This window comes from Falco naumanni, chromosome 13 (genome assembly GCF_017639655.2).
Source record: "Falco naumanni isolate bFalNau1 chromosome 13, bFalNau1.pat, whole genome shotgun sequence".
In the NCBI taxonomy this organism is placed as follows: domain Eukaryota; kingdom Metazoa; phylum Chordata; class Aves; order Falconiformes; family Falconidae; genus Falco; species Falco naumanni.
The window spans coordinates 4093542-4113156 of record NC_054066.1 but is presented as its reverse complement, the minus strand read 5'-3'; the positions used below and the strand labels follow the sequence as shown (position 1 = coordinate 4113156).

Below are 19615 nucleotides of genomic sequence, written 5' to 3'. Positions count from 1 at the left end.
AAAAATGCATCTGCTTACCCCCAGTGTGTTTTCCCCCCACTTTTTCAGCTTTGTACTTGTTAGCACAGTATCCAATATCCCGAATCTCCAAAACTGAAGACAAAATTGTTAGCAGAGTGATAGATGGGAAACGTCGACTCTCTCAAAGAGCATATTCTTTTAGAGTAACCTGCTGCACTTAGAGCTTCCCTTGAGACATAACGTATGATCACCAATCAAGCCCAGTGTGAATGCAGGAAAATTCAACTGCACACCCATTTCCATTAATTGCTACCAATTCCAGGCACTGAAATCACTAATGGTAAAAAGACTGGTTTTTGCAAAGTCATTGCTTTTCTGCAACTGTGATCTTCACCTTAGAGTCTGAGCTAGTTTTAGTTTTGTTTTCAGACAGGACAGAATGAAATGCTTTGCTTCAATAGGAGTTACAGAACTTGTCTGACTTCGGAGGAACGACTAACTTCCAGTTACAAGTTTAATCATATTTAACATCGTTATTACTATTTATCTTCCAGTCACTTCAAAGAGAGTACACAGCTTTTCTTACCAGCACTTGACTAGAGGGTTTTGTGAGAGAAGGAATGATGTAGATCTCTTCCAAAAATACGTTCCCTGTTTTGCCTGTCCTTTCATTCTGGGCACAGATCCAGCCAGAGTTTGCCTCCAGCCTTTTGTCTTCAGTGAAGATTAGCATGTCTCCCTTCTTGAAGGACAGGATGGCAGGGTCTTCTGGAAAACAGAATAAGGGAGTACTGTTCAGGCTTGGCAGTCCAAGAAAACACAAAAGGATTGTAGCACGAAAGACAAGGGAATTGTATTCTGAAGGCCTGAATTCAATTAGCAATAGAAAGTGATTTGTGATTTGTGTAAATACGGCTAATTATCCAGTAACGCTTCAGACAAATCATTTAAATCTCCTCTGACAGCCTGATTTTGGTATATCAAGGGCAATGGTAAAGCTCCATTTGATTCAAATACATGCTGACTTTGTGTCTAGAACTGGCAGTAAAGCATGGAAAGAAACTCAATATTTGTGAGTAGGTAAAGTTAGTGTTTACATTTTAATCCCCCCTTATCTGTTCCAGCCAACTATGTTCCACAGAAAATTCCAGTTTACCACCTCCATGAAATTTTTCTAGAAAGTATTTCCAGGGAGCCTGGAGCTGTTTGATGCTGTTCTATCTAAGTAAAGTATGCGAAGAAGTAGAAGGAGTAACGAAAAGTGATTTTTATGCAAAGGTATTGAATCCCATTGCCTTATTGCCCAGCATCGCTGTGCTGATCGCTGTGCATCCCTTCTGGAGCAAAGGGACTCCTGCTGAAGTTCTCCCTCTTTCCTTTGAGCTCTTTCAAACAAGTGCTGTGGGCTCTTTCAAGAATCCTTCCCTACTCTGTAGAAAAGTTTTAAGGCTTACCTTGGGATTTTTTCTCCTGCATTGCCACAGCGAATCGTGATCTCTTCTTCAGTCCTTCCAGGAACATGACCACCAGTTCAGCAATGACAACGCTGTTTACAGATGTCAGGACATACTCCTCGGCATGAAGTGTGATGAGAGTGCAACTCTGTCCAAAAGACTTCACTGCCCTACGTATTATTGAACGGTTTGTTACCAGAGCATCTGAAACACTTACAGACCCATCTGCAGTCCCAGCCAAGGAACCTACACCTCCTTGCAGACAACTCCCTTGCAGTAAGTATTGGTAGTTCTTAATTTGCCTTCTCATGAGTTAGTAGGTGTGAAAGACTGAAGTGGTTCAAATTCATTCTGGACTCCACCATGTTTTGTACAAAAGTGCTTCATTACAGACAAAAGAGCACCCTTCTTTTAGAGTAACCAGGCAACTAATTAAATCTCTGATGGCCCTTCACAGAGGTAATTTTGTGTATGTAAGACTCTGGTCTTTGAGTGATCTGATGCAGGGATGTGTGTCCTCAGCAAGCCAATGGTTACCCTCTGTCCCTCAGTTATCTTGTTCAGGTCTGTTGTGCTCAGGAAGTATACAACTCCCAGCACGAACAACAGAGGATGGCTGAACTGCGTTAGTTATTTGGGCCATTCCTGTCTTGATGCATGTCTGTGCTTCCTTACACCTTTCTGGCTGAGCAGGGTCATCTTTCCCTTCCACCAGCTGGGAAGATTCAGCCAATTCAGTATTTCCTTTACAGGCTGCTCAGAACTTGTCCCTTTTTCCCAGACCTAGGCTAAACCACCTTTCCAGGCTCAGATCCAGGGGGATGGCAGAGAAACTACACCTCCCTCCTAGGTGGAAGACCCTTTCTGAGTGTAGGCAGAGATGCCTTCCTCAGATCTTGTCTTTCTGGGGCACTCACCTGTTGGTGTGGATGCCAGTTATCTCTGGGAAAGTCAGCTCAAGGAGCCTCTTTTCCGACTCATCCAAGAAGTAGATACCTTTCCAATTTATGGCAACAATGAAGTGGTTCTTGGGCAAGCTGGGACCTGAAAATGTAGAAAAAAGCTCCTTATCAATGCTATACATTGTCCTCCTCTATTGATATTATATCTGTCTTCTACTCCCAGGCTCAAGGTATTACCTGAAAATTTAGTGACTTCAAAGAATCGAGAAAAAAGCAAAGGCCACTGAAAGCGAGCAAAATCTACAAGTTGTTCCTTTACAGTCTGACGAGACAGACGGTCCTGTGTGTATGGGGCCTGCAGTATAAAAAGATACCCAAGGTTTTCTCAGTAAAATCTGATTTGCACGATCTGCAGACAATAAAGAGCGGGCCTCATTCCAGAGGTCCCCAACAGCCCTCTGCTGTCATTGGTGTCAGGGGTACCTGGACAAAGTCACACCAGGAGCAGCCTCCAGGGGCTCAAGCCACATGCAGCTGAGGCCACCCACAGGCATGTGGATTCCAAATTTCCCTCAAATCCCCACTCACTGATCTGTTCAGAGTCTAATGCACTTTGGGTGCCATGGAAATAATTCACATAACCCACTTCCAGATCAAAACCAATATTCCATCCCACACCCATCCTGACTTGATTGTCAGATGGAAGATAGAGAGCTGTAAAAGATACTCTATCCAGAGACTGAAATACACTTTTTTCATTCTGCCCCCCTGCTGAGCCCTATATGGAAGAGTGAGTGGAAAGGTTCTCCTCTCCCCCAGCCCTAATTAACTGTTTGGGATACACAGACTGAGATGTTTTTCCTTCTTTCCCCCAACAGACTATTCATAAATGGAAATGGTGAAAGAAGCAGAAGCTGGTGCGCGAGTGGTTACCCAGCAGTGCCAGCCAAACCTCTTACCTTAGCATGTGCATAGGTTATAAGGCTCACCCACTTTTCCAGGGGCTTGGACTTCAGCTGTTTCACTGGGATACAGTCATGGAGCACCTTCTGCACAAGTTCATTGTGGATGGAATCTCCAAACTGGATGTAACAATATTTTGCACCTATCTCCACCAAATCCTCCTCCTGCAACAATGAATCCATTAAAAGAGGCCTAGAAAGATGTCATGAAGTCCAGATAGCCTCATTCAGCCTTGAAGCCTGCTTAGGAACCGGCTTTTCTCCATTTCTGTCTGGATAACTCTTGACAGTCATCCAGCGTAAGGGGAGATGAACATCACACAATCATAGCATCAAACAGATTATTAGCAAAGATATTTTAAAAGGACCCAAACTATGCCTTTGGACATGCCTCCAACTGCCACATGAACTGAAAGTTGCAGAAAACCAAATGTATTAATTACAGCTGCCAGTGTGACAGCTGGTACAATCACCTGGACAGGAATTGTTCATTAAGAAGGGAAGGGTTGCTCACAGCCACTAGAAACTTCTTTCACCTTCCTGCTTTTTAATGTGGGAAACATTAATATAGTTTTCATCCTCTTCAAGAGGATGAATAAGGAGACCCACCTTCTCACAACGGTACTCTCCAAAACGGATGCCGCGAATGATTTGGTGGTAAATGAGATCAGTGCTGATAGGATCCTCCTTGGAGTTGTGCCAGGGAGTGAAGATTTCCTTCCGGAAATAGAGCCGCCAGGGTGCATTGCGTTCATGGGTGCCCCGCTCCTTCGCTAGCTGTTCACACTGCGAGATGGCATCCAGGACGTGATCTCGTCCCCCACCCAGTGACCAGACCTAGAACAAAGGGACACTGCGTGTAGTGGCATGCTTGCTTTAGGTCTGAATGAAGGACAACAAACCCAAAGCTCCTGGTCTCCTGACAGTAAGAGACACTCTGAAGACGTAAGCAGATGGATGTGCAAGTTGTACTTTGATAAGTGTGTGTATTTTTATGCACAGGGATGGTATTGGGAAAAATGAGTTGGAAGTTAAGACAAAGCAGTTCTGGCTCACAGTCTTCTATTTGTCTCCTTGGACTTCCCTTGTCCTCTGTATAGGCCCTTAAGCACATGTGCAAGTGTTGCTGTAATCTAAACAGAAATTCCATCCCTGAATTAATTTCTCTGTTATTGATGGCCGAGCCTGAGCTTCAAGACGTCATCTGGCTGTGTATGTCTGTTTTACAGCATAACTGTAAAAAAAAAAAAAAGCAAAGGGAAGGAGAGGCTAAAATGCCAGCGTGCAAGCTAACAGCAGCAGCCCTGGAGAGGACCTGGGCTTCCGGTGCTGCAGGATAGGGGCTGCATCAGCAGCACTGTAACACAGACCAAGAGAGTGATGTGCAGCAGTGCAATGAAAGGCAGAATGGGATTATCAGGTGCTGAGATTCAGGTAGGATTCAGAGCTGGTTTGGTTTGAGCATAGAACTGGTACAGGGGTGCTTCCAGAAGCCAGAGGAAGTCCTCAGTGAGGCTGGGTAGGCAGCAGCAACTGCACAGAAAGAGAAGGGAGCTTTCCTTCTATTTTACTACACTTTACCTTATCAAACACAGCAATGTAGAGCGAAAAACCAAACATGTCCTTCAGTTTGGTTTTATCTGCTATGAACTGACAGATCTCTTTGGCAATGGAAGCAGAGTCTGCAGGGACAGTGATGCTTTGGCCATTCATCAGGGTGACGTTAAACATAATGGGTTTCTTCTGCTTCGTTGCCTGTAAGTCAGAGTTAAATGAGAGACATGAATTCTGGGAAAACCTTACTTTTCTGTGAAGAATGAAGACATTTAGGTTTAAGATCTCCACACACTGTACACCCTAGTCAACAATCTTTAAGTGAATCTCTGACACCCACACAGTTTTTTCAAAGCATGGTGAGTCTTAAATATAAATTACACCCCAGGAGCAGCACTGGACTCAAGTTCTCTCCTCCCCACAGCTCAGGGGAGCTGATTATCACATAACAGTGTGGACTGACGAACTTTTTTTATAAGCCTTATTTGGCCTGATGACTTTTGGGTGCAGCCTGACATGCATCAGTAGAGAGATGGCGTGCAGCAAGTACTTCACCCAGGGAGATGTGTGATAGGCAATAGGGTCGCACAAATTTAGGAAGGAATTGAACTGAAGTTTTCACTTGAAGTGGGTATGCGTGTGCCTTCTAACTGCTAGGGTGATATTTGAAGGAACCGGGGCGGGGGGGGGGGGGGGGGGGGGGCAATATAACTCTATCATACACACTTCCTCCCTCCATTTTAAAAGCACAGTTCTTTCCACAAATTATAGTAAGAGCTTTAACTTAAATCCTCCACTGGATTTAAGTTAATGGTAGCCAGAAGAGGTGCATCTGAGAAGCTGCCCAGACCAAGGCACCTGGTCTTCAATCCCCTTGTGCAATTGATTTGCATGATTGGAGTTGGGAAGATCTGTTAGCACAGGTTAGTAAATGCAATCCAGTATAAAATGACACAGATTGATACAATCAAGCAAAAAGGGAGTTGCTACCTGAAGTTCCAGCCAGCTCGGAGGTTCAGTCCGTGCCCCGTTGACATAGGTACGTCTCAGACGTTCAGCACAATATGGTGCATAGCCTGTGGGCCCATGGTGGATGAAATTCAACAGGTACTATATGCACAGAGCATAAGAAAGAATTAGGAAACAGTAATCCTCATAAAACATTAGAAACCTCCTGCAGTTGATCTACTGGATTAGAGTGACCAGTTAGCTTACAGTTCACTAGAAAGTATTAAAGGTTAGGGTTGGCATTAGTGTTTTGAAAAAGGAAGTTTGAGACACCAAGTTTTCGTTCATTCTGCAAGAAGACTTGTGTCAGTCTATTCACTATGTTTAACTACACGATAAATATTAGACAGTGGAGACTTCATTCTTACAATTAGGTTAGGGCAAGTGTTAGTGATTCCAACTGAAGAGCCTGAACTCTTTTGACATTCTGTATGAACAAAAGTGCTGGGAAGAGGGCTAATTGCAGGTTAGGACTGGTGATGATGGTTACTTTTAGTTTTACTAAGTTCTCTAGCAATATCAATAGTTGAAGTCCATGATTAAGGATTAAGATTGGACATCCAGAAGAGGAGGAGTGCATGAACTGAGCTTTTGGAGTTTGTACGGCTCTGATATCTTCAATGACATGGTGTAAGCATGGCCTTGTACTGACATACTCATATTTAGAGCAAGCACGAGCCAGTCACCTGGTTATTTTAATGATTAAGAATATTCCTAGAGATAGAGTATGATCATGTCTTTCATTAATTCTGCGTGGTTCACAGTCTTTGGATGAAGATTGATGTCAAAATATGTCTATGGCTTGTGTCTGGTTTGTTCCGAGTAGTGTCCATTTAGCAGCATTTATGATTAGGTTAATCGTTTGAGCTAGGGCATAAATAAAGCCAGGCTGATGAGTCAGGCTTATCTATGGATTCTGTTTGTCACTAAGACCTAGGAGGAAGACTGATGTCAAATTGGAACCACAGGCTGTTGGGGTTTCTTTCCTGTCATGAAGTGGATTTATCATCCCTTTAAATATGGAAATTAATGAATGATTAATAATGAAAAAGCCCAGATCTCTATTGGATTTTGTAGGGCTTGGAGATGTAAGCTAAGAACTGGTAAAATATGGGGGTGAGGGTGGGGTGATTTTATACTGCCCCCCTGAGTTATTTGATCTACTTTATTTTTAAATTCCCAGGTAAGCATATGAGATGAGATAGTTTCTGCTAAAATCACAGCACCACCTGCTATGGCAGCCAAACAGTTTATGTGGTTCTCTATATTAAAACATGAACACGCACAAGAAACCAGATCAGCTGAGGCATTTAAGCTGCTGTAGGAAAGGTTAGTAGCGTACCTTCACAAATGTGTCTGAAGGAGGAAAGCAACCAAGGCAAAGTGACAGAAGGATCCAGCCTCGAGCATAGCTGCTCCTGTTGCTGTTCTCAGTGAGTTGTTTGCAAATCTGGCAATAAATCTCATCTCTGTAATAAAACATGGGAAAGCAACAGATAATGATTCACTGCCTGAACTGTCTTTGGCTAAGTTTCCACTGCAAGCTTGGCATGATTGCAGCTTGATTATTTTTGGCAGGAAAAGGCTCAAGGTATATTTAGCGCCCTTTACCACCCCCTGTTACTCGAGCAGTTCAAGTGCAATTCCCACGCTGGATTACCTCCTGTGACAAGCAGGGGAACTGTGCAGGGAAAATAACTGCCAGATCATCCAGTGTGAAATGGCACTGCTACCCCCCACACGTGAAACTTGCTTTAAGCTCTCTACAGTATGTGGCTTGTATCTCATGGCTCTTGTCTGTCTGCTCATATGTGGGCTTTGGGATAAGGATAGGGGGACACCCTGATTAATTTTATACTTTCAGTAAACTTGGAGTGAGTCTTTGCACAGGATTAATTTTATACTTTCAGTAAACTTGGAGTGAGTCTTTGCACAGGAATGGAGGCAAAGGTGCTTCAGACTGAGCTGCTGAAAATGCAAGTTGCCTGCAGCAAGGACATATGGGGAACAGATGCAAAAATCTGCATACAAACAGAACTGCTATTTTAAGATTGTCTTAAATATTCTGGACTTGGAACACGCATTTGGCAAGTCTGATGTGGGAGGACACAAGGTGGATGAGTTTTTTGTTCCCAGATAGGACATATGATGAAACACAGACCAAGGGAGTAGACACTTAGCCTGTGGCTATTACGATAGCTTGACGTAAGATTTTTGCCAGCTGAAGATGTGCTTCAGGGAGCATCCTGACTGAAACAAACCAACTATGCAGAGAGGAATGCAGCCCGTGGCTGTGGTCAAGGCCTGTGCCTATGGGCTGTTACAGAGTAGTGTTGCATAAGTTAAAATGGGCTAAAAAGGAGGAGAGAATCCTCAGGGTCAGGTCAGAACAAACCAGTCTGCTCTTCACACCATGCTTGGCCTAAGGTCCAGCCTCATGCTGCTTGTGAGCAGGATTTCTTCTTTTAGTGAGCCAGGCCTTCAACCATTTGATCTGGGGACATTGCTTGAGGGCTCAACAAGAGGCTAATTGGGAAACAGGTTAGGAACACCTCTTACACACCTAGTGTACATCAGTTCCATATTTCTTACTCTTCTGAGCGTTTCTTCTCCCCCATACCAGGGCTGCATTCCACCGCCAGGTGCTGCTGGGTTACAGCCCTGAGCTCTGCCCCACTGCGTGTGTGTGGGGTGCTCAGAAAGCCATACTTGGAGGCAGCTGACAAACTACAGCATGAGGATACCACAAAAGGCAGTAGGGGAGTCATTCTCGGTCCCCTCTGATAAAGGGGAACCACCCTCCAAAGAGGTGTGTGGCCTGCAGTCTCAGTTCTGTGTGACTACCTTGGGCTTTCAACCAGGAATCTCCAGAGAGAAGTGTGAGACATTGCCAGAATCTGGAAAATGTCTGGAACTGTGGAAAGGGGATGCTGAATCTCCTTGATCTAATGGGTGCCTGGTCCTAGAAAGGAGGTACAAATTTCCTACCTGATGGCAGGACGCAGGATTGCGTTGCCAATAATGAAGTGCACTTTTTCTAGGTTGGACATCGGTCTCTCAGAGATCGAGCTGTCCTCTTGGAAAGCCTCTTCTCCACTTTTCAGTTGGTCTGTCACCTAAAAGAAACCAAGCAGAACCCCAGAGTGCTCTAGAAACCTCCCCTCTTGCCAGGCAGCTCCCCCAGAAGTGAGAGACATTCCTGCTCAATCTTCCTGGCTAAAATTTTCTGCTCAGTGCAGGAGCAGTTAGGAACAGGCCATATTTCACCGCCTCCCTCTCTCAAGCTAACTCATAAATGCTGTGTTCCAGCAGGATTCCTGGCCAGGAGAACTTTCTTATACTGTACTGTACAGCCCTAAGGACACGGTGGTTCTCAGCCTTCTCAGGGCTTTGGGCAAACCGTTCTGTAACACCAACAATTCTCAGTAATAACTTCTTCCCTGTGTTCAGGCATCACTCTGCGGCAGGAACGGATGGAAATAATCTGCCAGAGCGTGAATGACAGCATTGTACACGGAGATAATTTCAAAAGAACAGTGCACCAGGTACCCCATACGCAGGGCTGTGCTGGCTTGGCAGGGGAACAAGTTCCCAGCTGGGAGGCTGCTGTCACATAACATCTGTCAGAAGGTAAAGATAAAAGGTTCCAGGCAAGAAGACTTAGGGGAAACAATTTATTTCCACCTCTTACCTTCCCCGTCAACTTGGATGACCGCTTGAGCTTCAGGGAAGAGATCCCTTTTGAAATCCTGTTATCCTTTCTGCTTTCTCTCTGCAACACACATTACCATTACAGGAAATCAGTTTAATGCACAGCAAGAATGATTCATTAAGGACAGGAAGATACTCAAATGGAGATGTTTTTGTCTTGTTCCCTCCTGCCAGAAGGAGCTGCAGTGCCCTTTCAGGACTGACAGAGGTCCCTTGCACTTCTGCATTTCATGTGCAGTAGCATGAAAGGGTTCCTTTGCTTTTCGCACTCTTGGGAGAACAGCACAGAAACCAAGGAAAGCACATGAAAATACAGACATAGCCTGCTCCTCTCACCATATTTGGGCTGTCGTTCCTGAACTGGACCTGGTTTTTCCTGCCAATTGTGTCATATATCTGTGTCATCACGGAGCCGCTCTTGATGGTGGCATTCTTGGCAAACATGGCTGGCTCTGGCAGGTCCCCCATGAACCTCAGGATGAAAACCCACACAACTAGAGAAGCCTGTAGGGGCAGAAAGCACAGTCAGACACCACCAGGAGAACCAATGGTCTCATGTCATTTCTGCCTGTTTAGATAAGAGCATCTTCTTCCTGTACCCAATCCAAGTTGTTAAAATTCCTGTCCCCTCCTGCCATTTACACCAGGAGTTTACTTTCACATCAAACAACATGAGAGCAACATTCACAATGCTCTCATGCTAGGGTGCAGCTCTAGTGTGAATGCCAGATTTGCTCTGTGATTGCTGAGCCTCCACCATTCCCTTTAGTGGCACCGTGCAGGTGTGTTGTGGCTGGAGCAAGGCGGAGAAACTTTGGCTGAATCACACTCTGCATTTACCTGCCTGCACAGGTAAGCAATGGAGTAAACTCTTCCAGGAACCCTCACACCCAGAACTAGAAAGCCAAGTAACAGCGAAGTTTTTGCAGCATGGGACCCTCCATTCTGCAAGGCTGCTTAGTACCAGGAAAAAATCCCCTCCTCGGTTCCCCTGTGGTTCAACAGAACTGGAGGCCTGGGTCTCCCCCTGTCCTAACTCAAAGGACCAGCCACCCTAACAAGACCGTAGAGAAGGGTCAGTTCTGATGCTTCTCTCCAGTCCGTTTTTGCCCTCAGAGGGTATCTGGAGAAGTCAACAAACCTCAGAGTTCTCTCTTTAGGCAGACTGAAGGTGACCCAAGATCACATGTTGGGCAGGTTGTCTGTGTGAAGTGTTTGCCTGCAAAGTGCCAAAAAATGCTGGTGGGAACTCCTACTTTCATACAAGTGCTTAGGACTATCTGCTTGGCTCTGAAGTCTCTGGTTCCCAGGGCTGTGCCAGAGGCAGGGGAACGCAAGGATGTGGGGAGCTGTAGAAGTTGGGGCTGTAGAGAGAACAGGTTCAATAACAAGAAGGAGCAAGATACCAGGACGTTGTCCTTGTCATCATGGTAGAGTAGTGGGTGACGCAGCTGCTTCCGGATATGTGTATGTGTAGAAGACCCCTGGAAATAAGTAGCTGCAAACTTTGGGAAGGTGTACTCTTCCAAACCATCTGCTTCCTCTTCTAGCTTCACACTCATGGGAACCATGTCCAGGTCCACCTCGTCCAGCTTGTTAGGCTTTGTTTCCAAGTCCTGTGCAGAACATGAGGAAGAAACATGTTTTCTTTCCCTGTACTCTGATAGTCTTATTGTATGGTTTGGTTTTTTTTTCTTTTTGTTTTGTTTTTTTGTTTGTTTGTTTGTTTGGTTGGTTTTTTTGGTTTTGTTTGGTTTTTTTGTTGTGGGTTTGGTTTTGGTTGGTTTTTTGTTTTGTTTTGGTTTTTGGGTTTTTTTTTTGCCATAGGTCCTCCAGAATTTGGCTTTCCAGCTAACCCCAAAGCCATTTTCAGCTGCTACCAACAGATCATTGGGACTCAGAGCTTGTCCTTCTGAAATGCATCAATTCCATATGATCTTCCTGTCTTGGTCTTCAGCAAGAACATTGCTGATGGAAAACCAAGGTGTTACCTCGTTGCTCATATCCTGCACTAACTCAGGATAAATAACCATAAAAATAACTATTTTATTCTGCCTACCTCTCCCTACCCTATTCCATCCTCCACAGCTGTCAGGACCAGTAGATCTCAAATTTTGCTTTTAAGAACATGAGATAACTTGGGTCATGAAATTCCAGCTTGTTTCAGCCAGAAGATCACTGAGAGCACTGTCAGCAGAACACATGGTTGATGCCAAAATGCAGAGAATGGCATTATTTGGTCAGGGTCTGCTGGGCCAAAGAAACAAACATGCAGTGGCTTTTGAAGACACTTAGTCCCTGAACTGCATGCGACCAAAAACTTTTAGGAACTGACCTGCAAGCAGATCCCAAAGAGACTGTCTGGATGACTAATTTAGGTGATTCTTTCACTGCACAGAAGTTCCTTAAACAGAATTGACCACTGATGGAATTCCAACAGTCAGTAGACTTACACAAGGGATGAACATGGCCCATTACCAGTCTGTAGGTCTGTACCTCAAACCCCAGAGGAGCCTGTCCTTCTTGGCCTCCGATCATAGCAGGTAAAAACCCAAAAATTTTGTCCACCATTTCTTGGTCACTGATAACGTCATGATTTGTTGGTTTATTGGCAAGAGCTTTCCTCCTTTGTCTTGCTTCTGCTTCGTCTCTCTCCAGAGTAGTCAGGTGTTCCTTTAAACATAGAAGCTGGTTAGGCATGACTTGAACATCGTTCTGCTAGAATGAATGGGTGTGAGGATGAAACACTATTACAAAGGTGTTATGGCAGTGAGGTCCAGCTCTGCTAGTGCAGTGTTGGAATGTGAAGTCAAATGGTTCTTGTGCTAGGCAGTCACAAAGACCTAGCCCATCAGTAGCAGGGCCTTGCTTATGGGTAACGTGCAATTTTTCAAGAACTTTATCAACAAGAGATAATATAGGAAAACCACAGAATTCCTAACAGCAGAAACCCCCACATTATTTAAAAAGGTTTTTCGACAGGGGGCTGTAAAAGAGTATTGTGCGTGTTTGGCTAAAGTGCCAGCTCATACTGCAAACAGAAATGTGCACGTGTTTGCCTTGACCCATTTCTAAAGCATTGTAACAAGTAAGTTTACAACTATGTCTGACCTTTGAGGAAGTCTGCAAATATATGCTGGGTAAGCTCCCTTATCAGCCAAGGAACACAGCATTCAACATTCCTCCACCAACATATCTACCTTTTGTAATCTCATAGCCTCTTCCCTTGCTTTCACTGGTCCAAGGACTTGGATCAGATGTTCCTCTCCTTCCAAGTGGATATTCCTGCCTTCCAGCTTGCACTTGTTTTGTGAACAGGACCATTCTGTGACTCTTTCCACAACTGCTGAGACAACCCCCTTCTACCATCAACAAGCTGTCCACACCAGGACTTTACCCCAACAGGGACTCAGGTCTACATTAGGCATTTTAGGGAACAAGCCACAGGCAGAAATCTGCAAACCGGCTTCATCCTGTTTGTACAGCATTAGTAGAGAAAGGAAATCACAGAAAGGCCTCCTATGTGCTATGGACTGCCAAGGTAGTAAGTACAGGATTTTCTCTGGCAGTGCGTACCAAGACACACTGCATTAGGATCCATTCAGGATCCCTAAGTGACAGTATCAGGCCTCGCTGTAGAAACAGAGCGTCTCTTGCAGGAGTGACAGATATGCATGCACACCTTATCTTTTCTCCTGCCTTCTGTCAAAAACATTTCAGTTCTGTCAGTGAAGTTTTGATCCATGATAATGAACACAGCAAATGTAAACAAGATCAGTCTGCTTAAAACTCTGCTTTCGTACTTGACAAAAGCTCAAAATAAGATGTCGAAAAATAAACATCCACATCCAGTGCTATACTATGGCAACACTTGCCAGTCATTACATCTCTATCAGAATTTCACAGAAAGAACATGTTCACAAGGTATCTGTGAGCATACATACCTCCCTCTTCATCCTCTGGTAGATTCGGCGAGCAAACATGCCCCTTGCATATGCTTGTATAACACATGCAGCTTTCTTCTGCTCTGCTATCTTTTGACGCATTAGATAACCACGGCACATGGCTTGAAGCCTGATGATATGAGCTCGGGTTGCTTCATACTGTTTAGCAAGCTGCCGGCTCCGGTACAGGGCCTGCAGGCGCCCAAAACCCAGCATAACCTGTGGGAGGTGAAGAAAAAAGAAGTGAGTATGGTTCAAAACCATTAAGACTGGGAGTAAGTTGGGAGGAGTTGAAGATGACAAAATTCAGTAACTGGATAAAGACACTGGAAGGGGCTAATTCGATACTGTCCTTTATGCTTTATTTTCTGCCAGTAATAGGCTTTTAAAACTAGTTTAGATAGAGTTCTTTTGGGGCTCTGTTCCAGGGAGTGGCTCCAGGATGTGACAATGATAGCCAGGGTTTATTACAAGGGAAGGAAGAGAGCAGAAATGAAGCCAAGTGAATGGAAAAAAAAAAAGGCACATCCTTGGAGAGATGGGTGTGCCAGTCCCAAGAAAAGCAGCAGAGGAGGATGGGGCAGAGTGCAAGACAACAGTCTGGCTCTTCAGACAGGAATTGCATCACTGATGCAGAACAGAAAATGTTTCTCACTGAAAGTGGCAGTTTCTCCTCCTGCCCCTTATGAATGTGATGCCTAGGATATATGAATAATAATCCCTGCCACATGAACACACAATAGGTGAGTGGCCCCAATATGGCATAGCTTTCCTCACCCAGAAAACCCACGATCTATAGAAGAACAGCCAATATCTTTAATAATGTGAGATTGATATAATGATTTGTCTGGTAATTTTTTTACAGATTCCCAGTTTTCCTGTAGCAGTTGCTCATACCATGGTGGTGATGCACAAACGCTAGCCTTGGATTCCTGACTAGAAGAAGTGTGGGATCACTCATATGTCAGGTCACCAGAGTCAGGCCTGCCAGAGGTTAGTTGGGTTACTATTTCACTAGAAAGCAGAAATGTCACAGGTTCAGCAAGCCCTGAGAGTTCCCAGAGCCCTCCTTGGACCTTATACCCTTCTTTACATCCTACCATCTTGCCTCTCCTCCCTTCAGTTCTAAATAACTTCATTCCTAATACTCAGTCTGGCAGGACAGAGTATATAAACACACATACACAAATATACATATGTGAGTGTGTGCATATATATATATTAAGAAAAAAAAAAAAAAAAAAGTTGTATATACATCTACATCTTACCGTTCTGAAATCCTTCCGGCAGCAGTACCCTCGCCAGGCTGCCTGAATGGCCACAGCAGACCTCCTCTGCTTCAGAAACTGCTTCCTAAGCAGACAGACAGGGGAGGTGACAAACAACAGTTTATTTCTGCTGGTTTTTATAATAGTAAAGAATAAGGTGGTAGGTTTTCCTTTTATGGGATGTCTACAGTCTGATCTCAGCCTTGTTTGCTGTCTGGGAACGCTAGAGCCAGGAAAGCTATTGTTAAATAGCTCAATTATGAGTAGACAGCTTTTTGGGGAAAGCTTGAAGCTCAGTGAGGCTGTTCTTCCTACTTCTGAGCAGCCCCCAAAAAGTATTATGTTGCAGCAGAAAGATTAGTCTGGCCAGATACTTTTGTACCGTATGCTTCGAAATTACACTCACTCAAACATTTTGTCTGCTTACATGTTCTCCATGCTGATGGAAAGGCCAGAAAGGCTGTTTTGTCTGATCTTTTCTGCAAATAAGGGCCTTAGGAGGGTTTACCTTGGCTCATGCCATTCTCTAAGTGAAGCAGCACCATGAATCAGTTGAGCTCACAAAGTGTTTTCCTATTTGCCTTGCTATGCGTTTGCTAGTAGAAAGGATATATAAGTATCAGTAATCCACCTGGATACATCTGATCTGACTTGGTGCTACAAAAATAATCATAGCAACCGCAGACCAAATTCACTGCGGTGGTAGGAGAGCTCTGTAAGAACTGAAAAGTCCCTCGTATCAAGCCTGAACAAGTTAACCCCCCCATCTGATGACCACTTGCTCCCCAGTGACCTAACTGCCAGGAGCAGGAGCCCATCCCAGCAAGATGAACTTCCCACAGTAAAAGCTGTCAGAAGTGGCATATGGCTCTGAAGGTTTGAAAACAAAAGCGAGGTGAGGCTTTCAGAGAGAGGTGGTGTTCAATAGCAGGCAGAGTTTGAAAAAAAGGGGGAAGTTCTGGAGCATTTGTATCATGGTTTTTTAATTCTTGCTTCTCTACTGTTGGGAATATTTCTTTAAAAACCCAAGATAGTCCTATATCATGGTTCTGGTTGGAGGATACAAGATTAGTAAGTACAAATCATGATGTAAAGCATTTAATGAGGACAAACATTTACTTGACAGTGACTAAATTTCACTTCTGAAGATATTTCAAACTAAACCAGACAAAATGCAAGAACTGTGAATGTTTGGCAAAGAGAAGGACTAGTTAGTTTTATCTGATTCTTCTGTATGTCTTGTATCAAAGCAGCATCCTAAATCAGAGAGTTCTTGTAGCTCTGAGGGCACAGATTCCATGGGGATTTCCTGCTTTCCAGATGCCTATTACTAGAAATATTAAATGCAAATCCTCCTTTCATCACTTCCTCTTCATAAGCTGCATGTGCCACAGCCCTGCATTTTGAGAAGCATAATGAAAATACACTGAGCCAGAACAAATCTTTGTGCAAAATCTGCATAGACGCATTGTGTGCTGTTGATGAGCACTGAATGTAGGGCTGGTGAAAGGTATGGATCGACACATTTCGTCCCCCCAGATGCGTCACAGAGTGTGTTAAATTGCACCACAAAGATTACTGCTACAAACTTCCCTTCTGTGAGATCACTGACCTGTCCTTCAATCCTCTCATCACCTTCTGGATAAGAAGAACCTTATCTGTGAGTATATTTTGGCGTTGCAGCTCCAAAACTGTATCATGATGATCCTGTTAAAAGAAGTGAGGATATGTCAGCTGAGCAGACACCCCCGACAACTTCTGCAAACTGGACACATGGTCTGAAAGAGGTCCCAGATCAGTATGATGGAGTTCAAGCTGTGATTAAAGTGCATTTATGGAACTGCAGTAGGGAAAGTGCACACCACCTGACCACACCATGCCTGGCTATAGCCATAAACAAGCAGAGAATCTGCCTCAGTAAGACTGGTTTTACCTGGGGGTATGCTATGGGCAAGGAGGTCTCCTGCAACAGCGTGCTGTTATCCAGTTCTTTTTTATGCTCAGGGCTTGAGCAGAGACCAATACATAGCACTGTGCTGTTTCAGCTGCAACACTGGAGCACAGGAACAGGATCAGCCGCTCCTATACCAAGCTGTTAAATTATTTGGCCTTCAGGAGCAAAGATCCAGACTCAGATTAAAGACAGAGTTTGTAAGAGAACCCAGTCCTTCTGGGTCACCACTCTTGCACAAGCAAGTCAAGCTGTACTGTGAAGCACCCATTTTTTTCAGGAGGAGAAAATAAACTGTCCTTTTTACTTACTTTAAGGAAAATCTTGGTTTTTCCAGCTTGCCAGCTTTCATTCTTTCCCAGAACTGCTTCAGAGATGCTGATACAGCTCTGTCGAGCATCATTCTTCAACTGATACACAAAAGCATCATGTTAGGGCTTGGTTGTGAAACACAGCAGCTGTACTAGGTAAGATCTATTGCCCTGCATTTCAAAGGATGAAAAACAGAAAGAGCTGAGGTCTTACCGACCTCTGGGCTGACAGTATAATGAATGAAAGTGGTTCAGCTGAAATGGTCAAGAAAAGGAGGAACGTGACTGCATGGCCAAACCTTCCAGAGTTCAAATGTGAGGAGGATGTTAAAGACCTCAGAAGTGTGTGATTTAGAGAAAAGAAATATCTGAGGGCAATTGGGATGTCACCCTGCCTGGGATGTCTGTGTGGAGCTGGTCAAGGCAGCCAGATTTAAAAGTGCCTCTACCACTTCAGCTAAGGTTCAAGTGAGGATATATGTATTTAGCTATGGTTACTGTGATGACAGCTCTCTCAACTGTGCCAGCAATAATCTAAGAACTTTCTACTGTGAGAAAGACTAAAGCCCCAAAAGGAAAAGTTGGATTAGCCTTAACCCAAGTTCTTGCTTACGCACCTGTTCTCGAAGAGACCATGGCAGGAGAACTCTGTACCTCTCAAAGAACTCCTCAAAGCTGTAGCGAACTGGGTAGCCAGCTTTCCTGATCTGAATGGTCTCCATCATCCCTGAATATCGCAGCTGTTTGATACACAGCTCCCGGTCGAACAACTGAAAGGGGAAGCAGACAAGGAGGAGACTTAGCACTGAAAGAAGCTACACACGTAGCATTCCTTCAAACATATCTATTAACCTCCAACCTCAGGGTGCCTGCAAAATGGCCTACTATGCTTTTTTAAATTGCACTTCTTATTTCTTTAATACACAAATTAATTCATTACAGGCATAAATAAGTCACCCCAAAGGGTCTTCAAATTTGCGTTTATCAGCAGTAGAAACAGTCCATTAACTTCAGCCTGGCTTCAGCAAGCATTTTCAATTCTAGAACTGCAATTTCAGATGAACAATGATCTGATCATATAGTTTTGCAGGTGTGAATAACTGCAGTAGCAACTTAGGCCCTGTGGGCATAGCCATGCAAAGCACAGCATGTGTGTGGCTAGGTTCTTGTCATGCAGACTAAAAATAGGCTCACTAAACCACACACAGTGCTTTAAAAATTAACTTACTCGATCAACAGTATACAAGGTTTTAATGTAGAAGTGGCTCATGATCTCACGAGTTCCTGGCAAGTCTCTTAATGACACAGTCCTCCTGTAGTGTCAATTTAAGCCACATCACCCCTCTCTCAAACACCAACAGCTCTCCTATTCTCTTTCAGGCTGTTTCATAGTATGATCATTGTTGGATCCTAATGTTTTTCATTTTTCCCCTTGTTGAGGGACTAGAAACTCCCCAGTTCTGTCTTTACAGGAAAGGCTTCTACAGCTCCTCTCAGGAACACACCTATCTGCTTTTTTGCCATCTATTACTCTATGATGCTTTTCAAACATGTTTTCATACATTAACAATGCCATACCCTATCAGTCTTTTTATTGCACTAATAGCCTGTACTTCAGCTCTTCTTGGCTGAAGTACAGATACAAAATGCTATAACAGCAACTGACAGCTTTTGCTCATTAAAAAGTTTACTGAAGACAAGCCCTCATATTGTTAAAACATTACCAGTGGTTTCTTGTAGTCATTTGGCTTGATGCAGCGGATGAAATATGGCTGGCACTGTTCAAGGATTTTCATTAGTTTTTCCAAGGATTGCTTGAACTGTCCTCCCAGAGTAGAGAGCCGTTTGGTGGTATCCAAGCCCTAGGAAGAGTAAGCACATGCTGGCTGCTACAGATTTCACTGTAAGAGGGCCAATTAATAATTATTTGTAATTTTGTACAATGTAACAGTATCATACAACTGCCAGAAAAAAAAAAAACCACAACCAAACCCTACATGGAAGCTAAATCAGCCACCTGCATCTTATTAATTTGTGTTTATTCTTGGGGAAAAAAACCCACTGAACCCTTTCACCTACTTGGGCACCAAGTTCTGGCAGTGGGGGTGGCTGTGATGATGGAATTTCCACCCACACAAGCCCACCCAGGCCCATCTTTTCCAGCCAAGGCTGAGTTTAGCGTATGGCCTGGGTGCCAAGCTGTTATGCATGGGGGTGTGCCTGAAAGCTTGGTGAGCCACAGCCGCTCCCAGAGCAGTAATAACCTCCAGGCCAGACGTTTTGCTGCCATCTCATAGCTAACTATGGATGCTAAAGATCCAGAGCAGCTCATTCCTTACTGATAAGGATGACTGATCACCTTGCTCATTAGTACTACAGTAAGCAGTGAAAAGGCAACTTTTGCTGGAAGATAAGGTAAGAGCTACTCCATATACGGCTGCATATAAAGTGCTTTGTATCTCACTGCTCCTGGGTTGAATTTTGCTCGCAGTTGCCATACTGTAACCCAGAGGAATTGCACTTGGCTGCAGTTAGCTTTCCCAGCTTCGCTGATATTCCCACCTATGTCTTTTTCACACAGATCATCAC

At 44.1% G+C, this 19615-nt stretch overlaps 1 protein-coding gene across 3 annotated transcripts in view; it reads right to left on the bottom strand.

The window, feature by feature from the left end:
* Positions 1–19615, bottom strand: part of MYO7B (myosin VIIB) — a 55860-nt gene that overhangs the window by 14480 nt on the left and 21765 nt on the right. For 2 of the 3 annotated variants that reach the window (XM_040613061.1, XM_040613062.1), the window contains exons 17-36: positions 18751–18888; positions 17644–17796; positions 17027–17125; positions 16377–16471; positions 14765–14849; positions 13497–13715; positions 12049–12225; positions 10959–11168; positions 9889–10056; positions 9533–9613; positions 8830–8957; positions 7184–7310; positions 5824–5943; positions 4861–5034; positions 3889–4116; positions 3277–3444; positions 2555–2672; positions 2333–2459; positions 1416–1585; positions 548–729 (exon numbers count right to left, since the gene is read on the bottom strand). In XM_040613061.1, coding sequence (XP_040468995.1) covers positions 548–729; positions 1416–1585; positions 2333–2459; positions 2555–2672; positions 3277–3444; positions 3889–4116; positions 4861–5034; positions 5824–5943; positions 7184–7310; positions 8830–8957; positions 9533–9613; positions 9889–10056; positions 10959–11168; positions 12049–12225; positions 13497–13715; positions 14765–14849; positions 16377–16471; positions 17027–17125; positions 17644–17796; positions 18751–18888 — 2967 coding nt within the window. The remainder of the gene's footprint in view (positions 1–547; positions 730–1415; positions 1586–2332; positions 2460–2554; positions 2673–3276; positions 3445–3888; positions 4117–4860; positions 5035–5823; positions 5944–7183; positions 7311–8829; positions 8958–9532; positions 9614–9888; positions 10057–10958; positions 11169–12048; positions 12226–13496; positions 13716–14764; positions 14850–16376; positions 16472–17026; positions 17126–17643; positions 17797–18750; positions 18889–19615) is intronic. The other variant, XM_040613064.1, reaches the window with a different exon arrangement.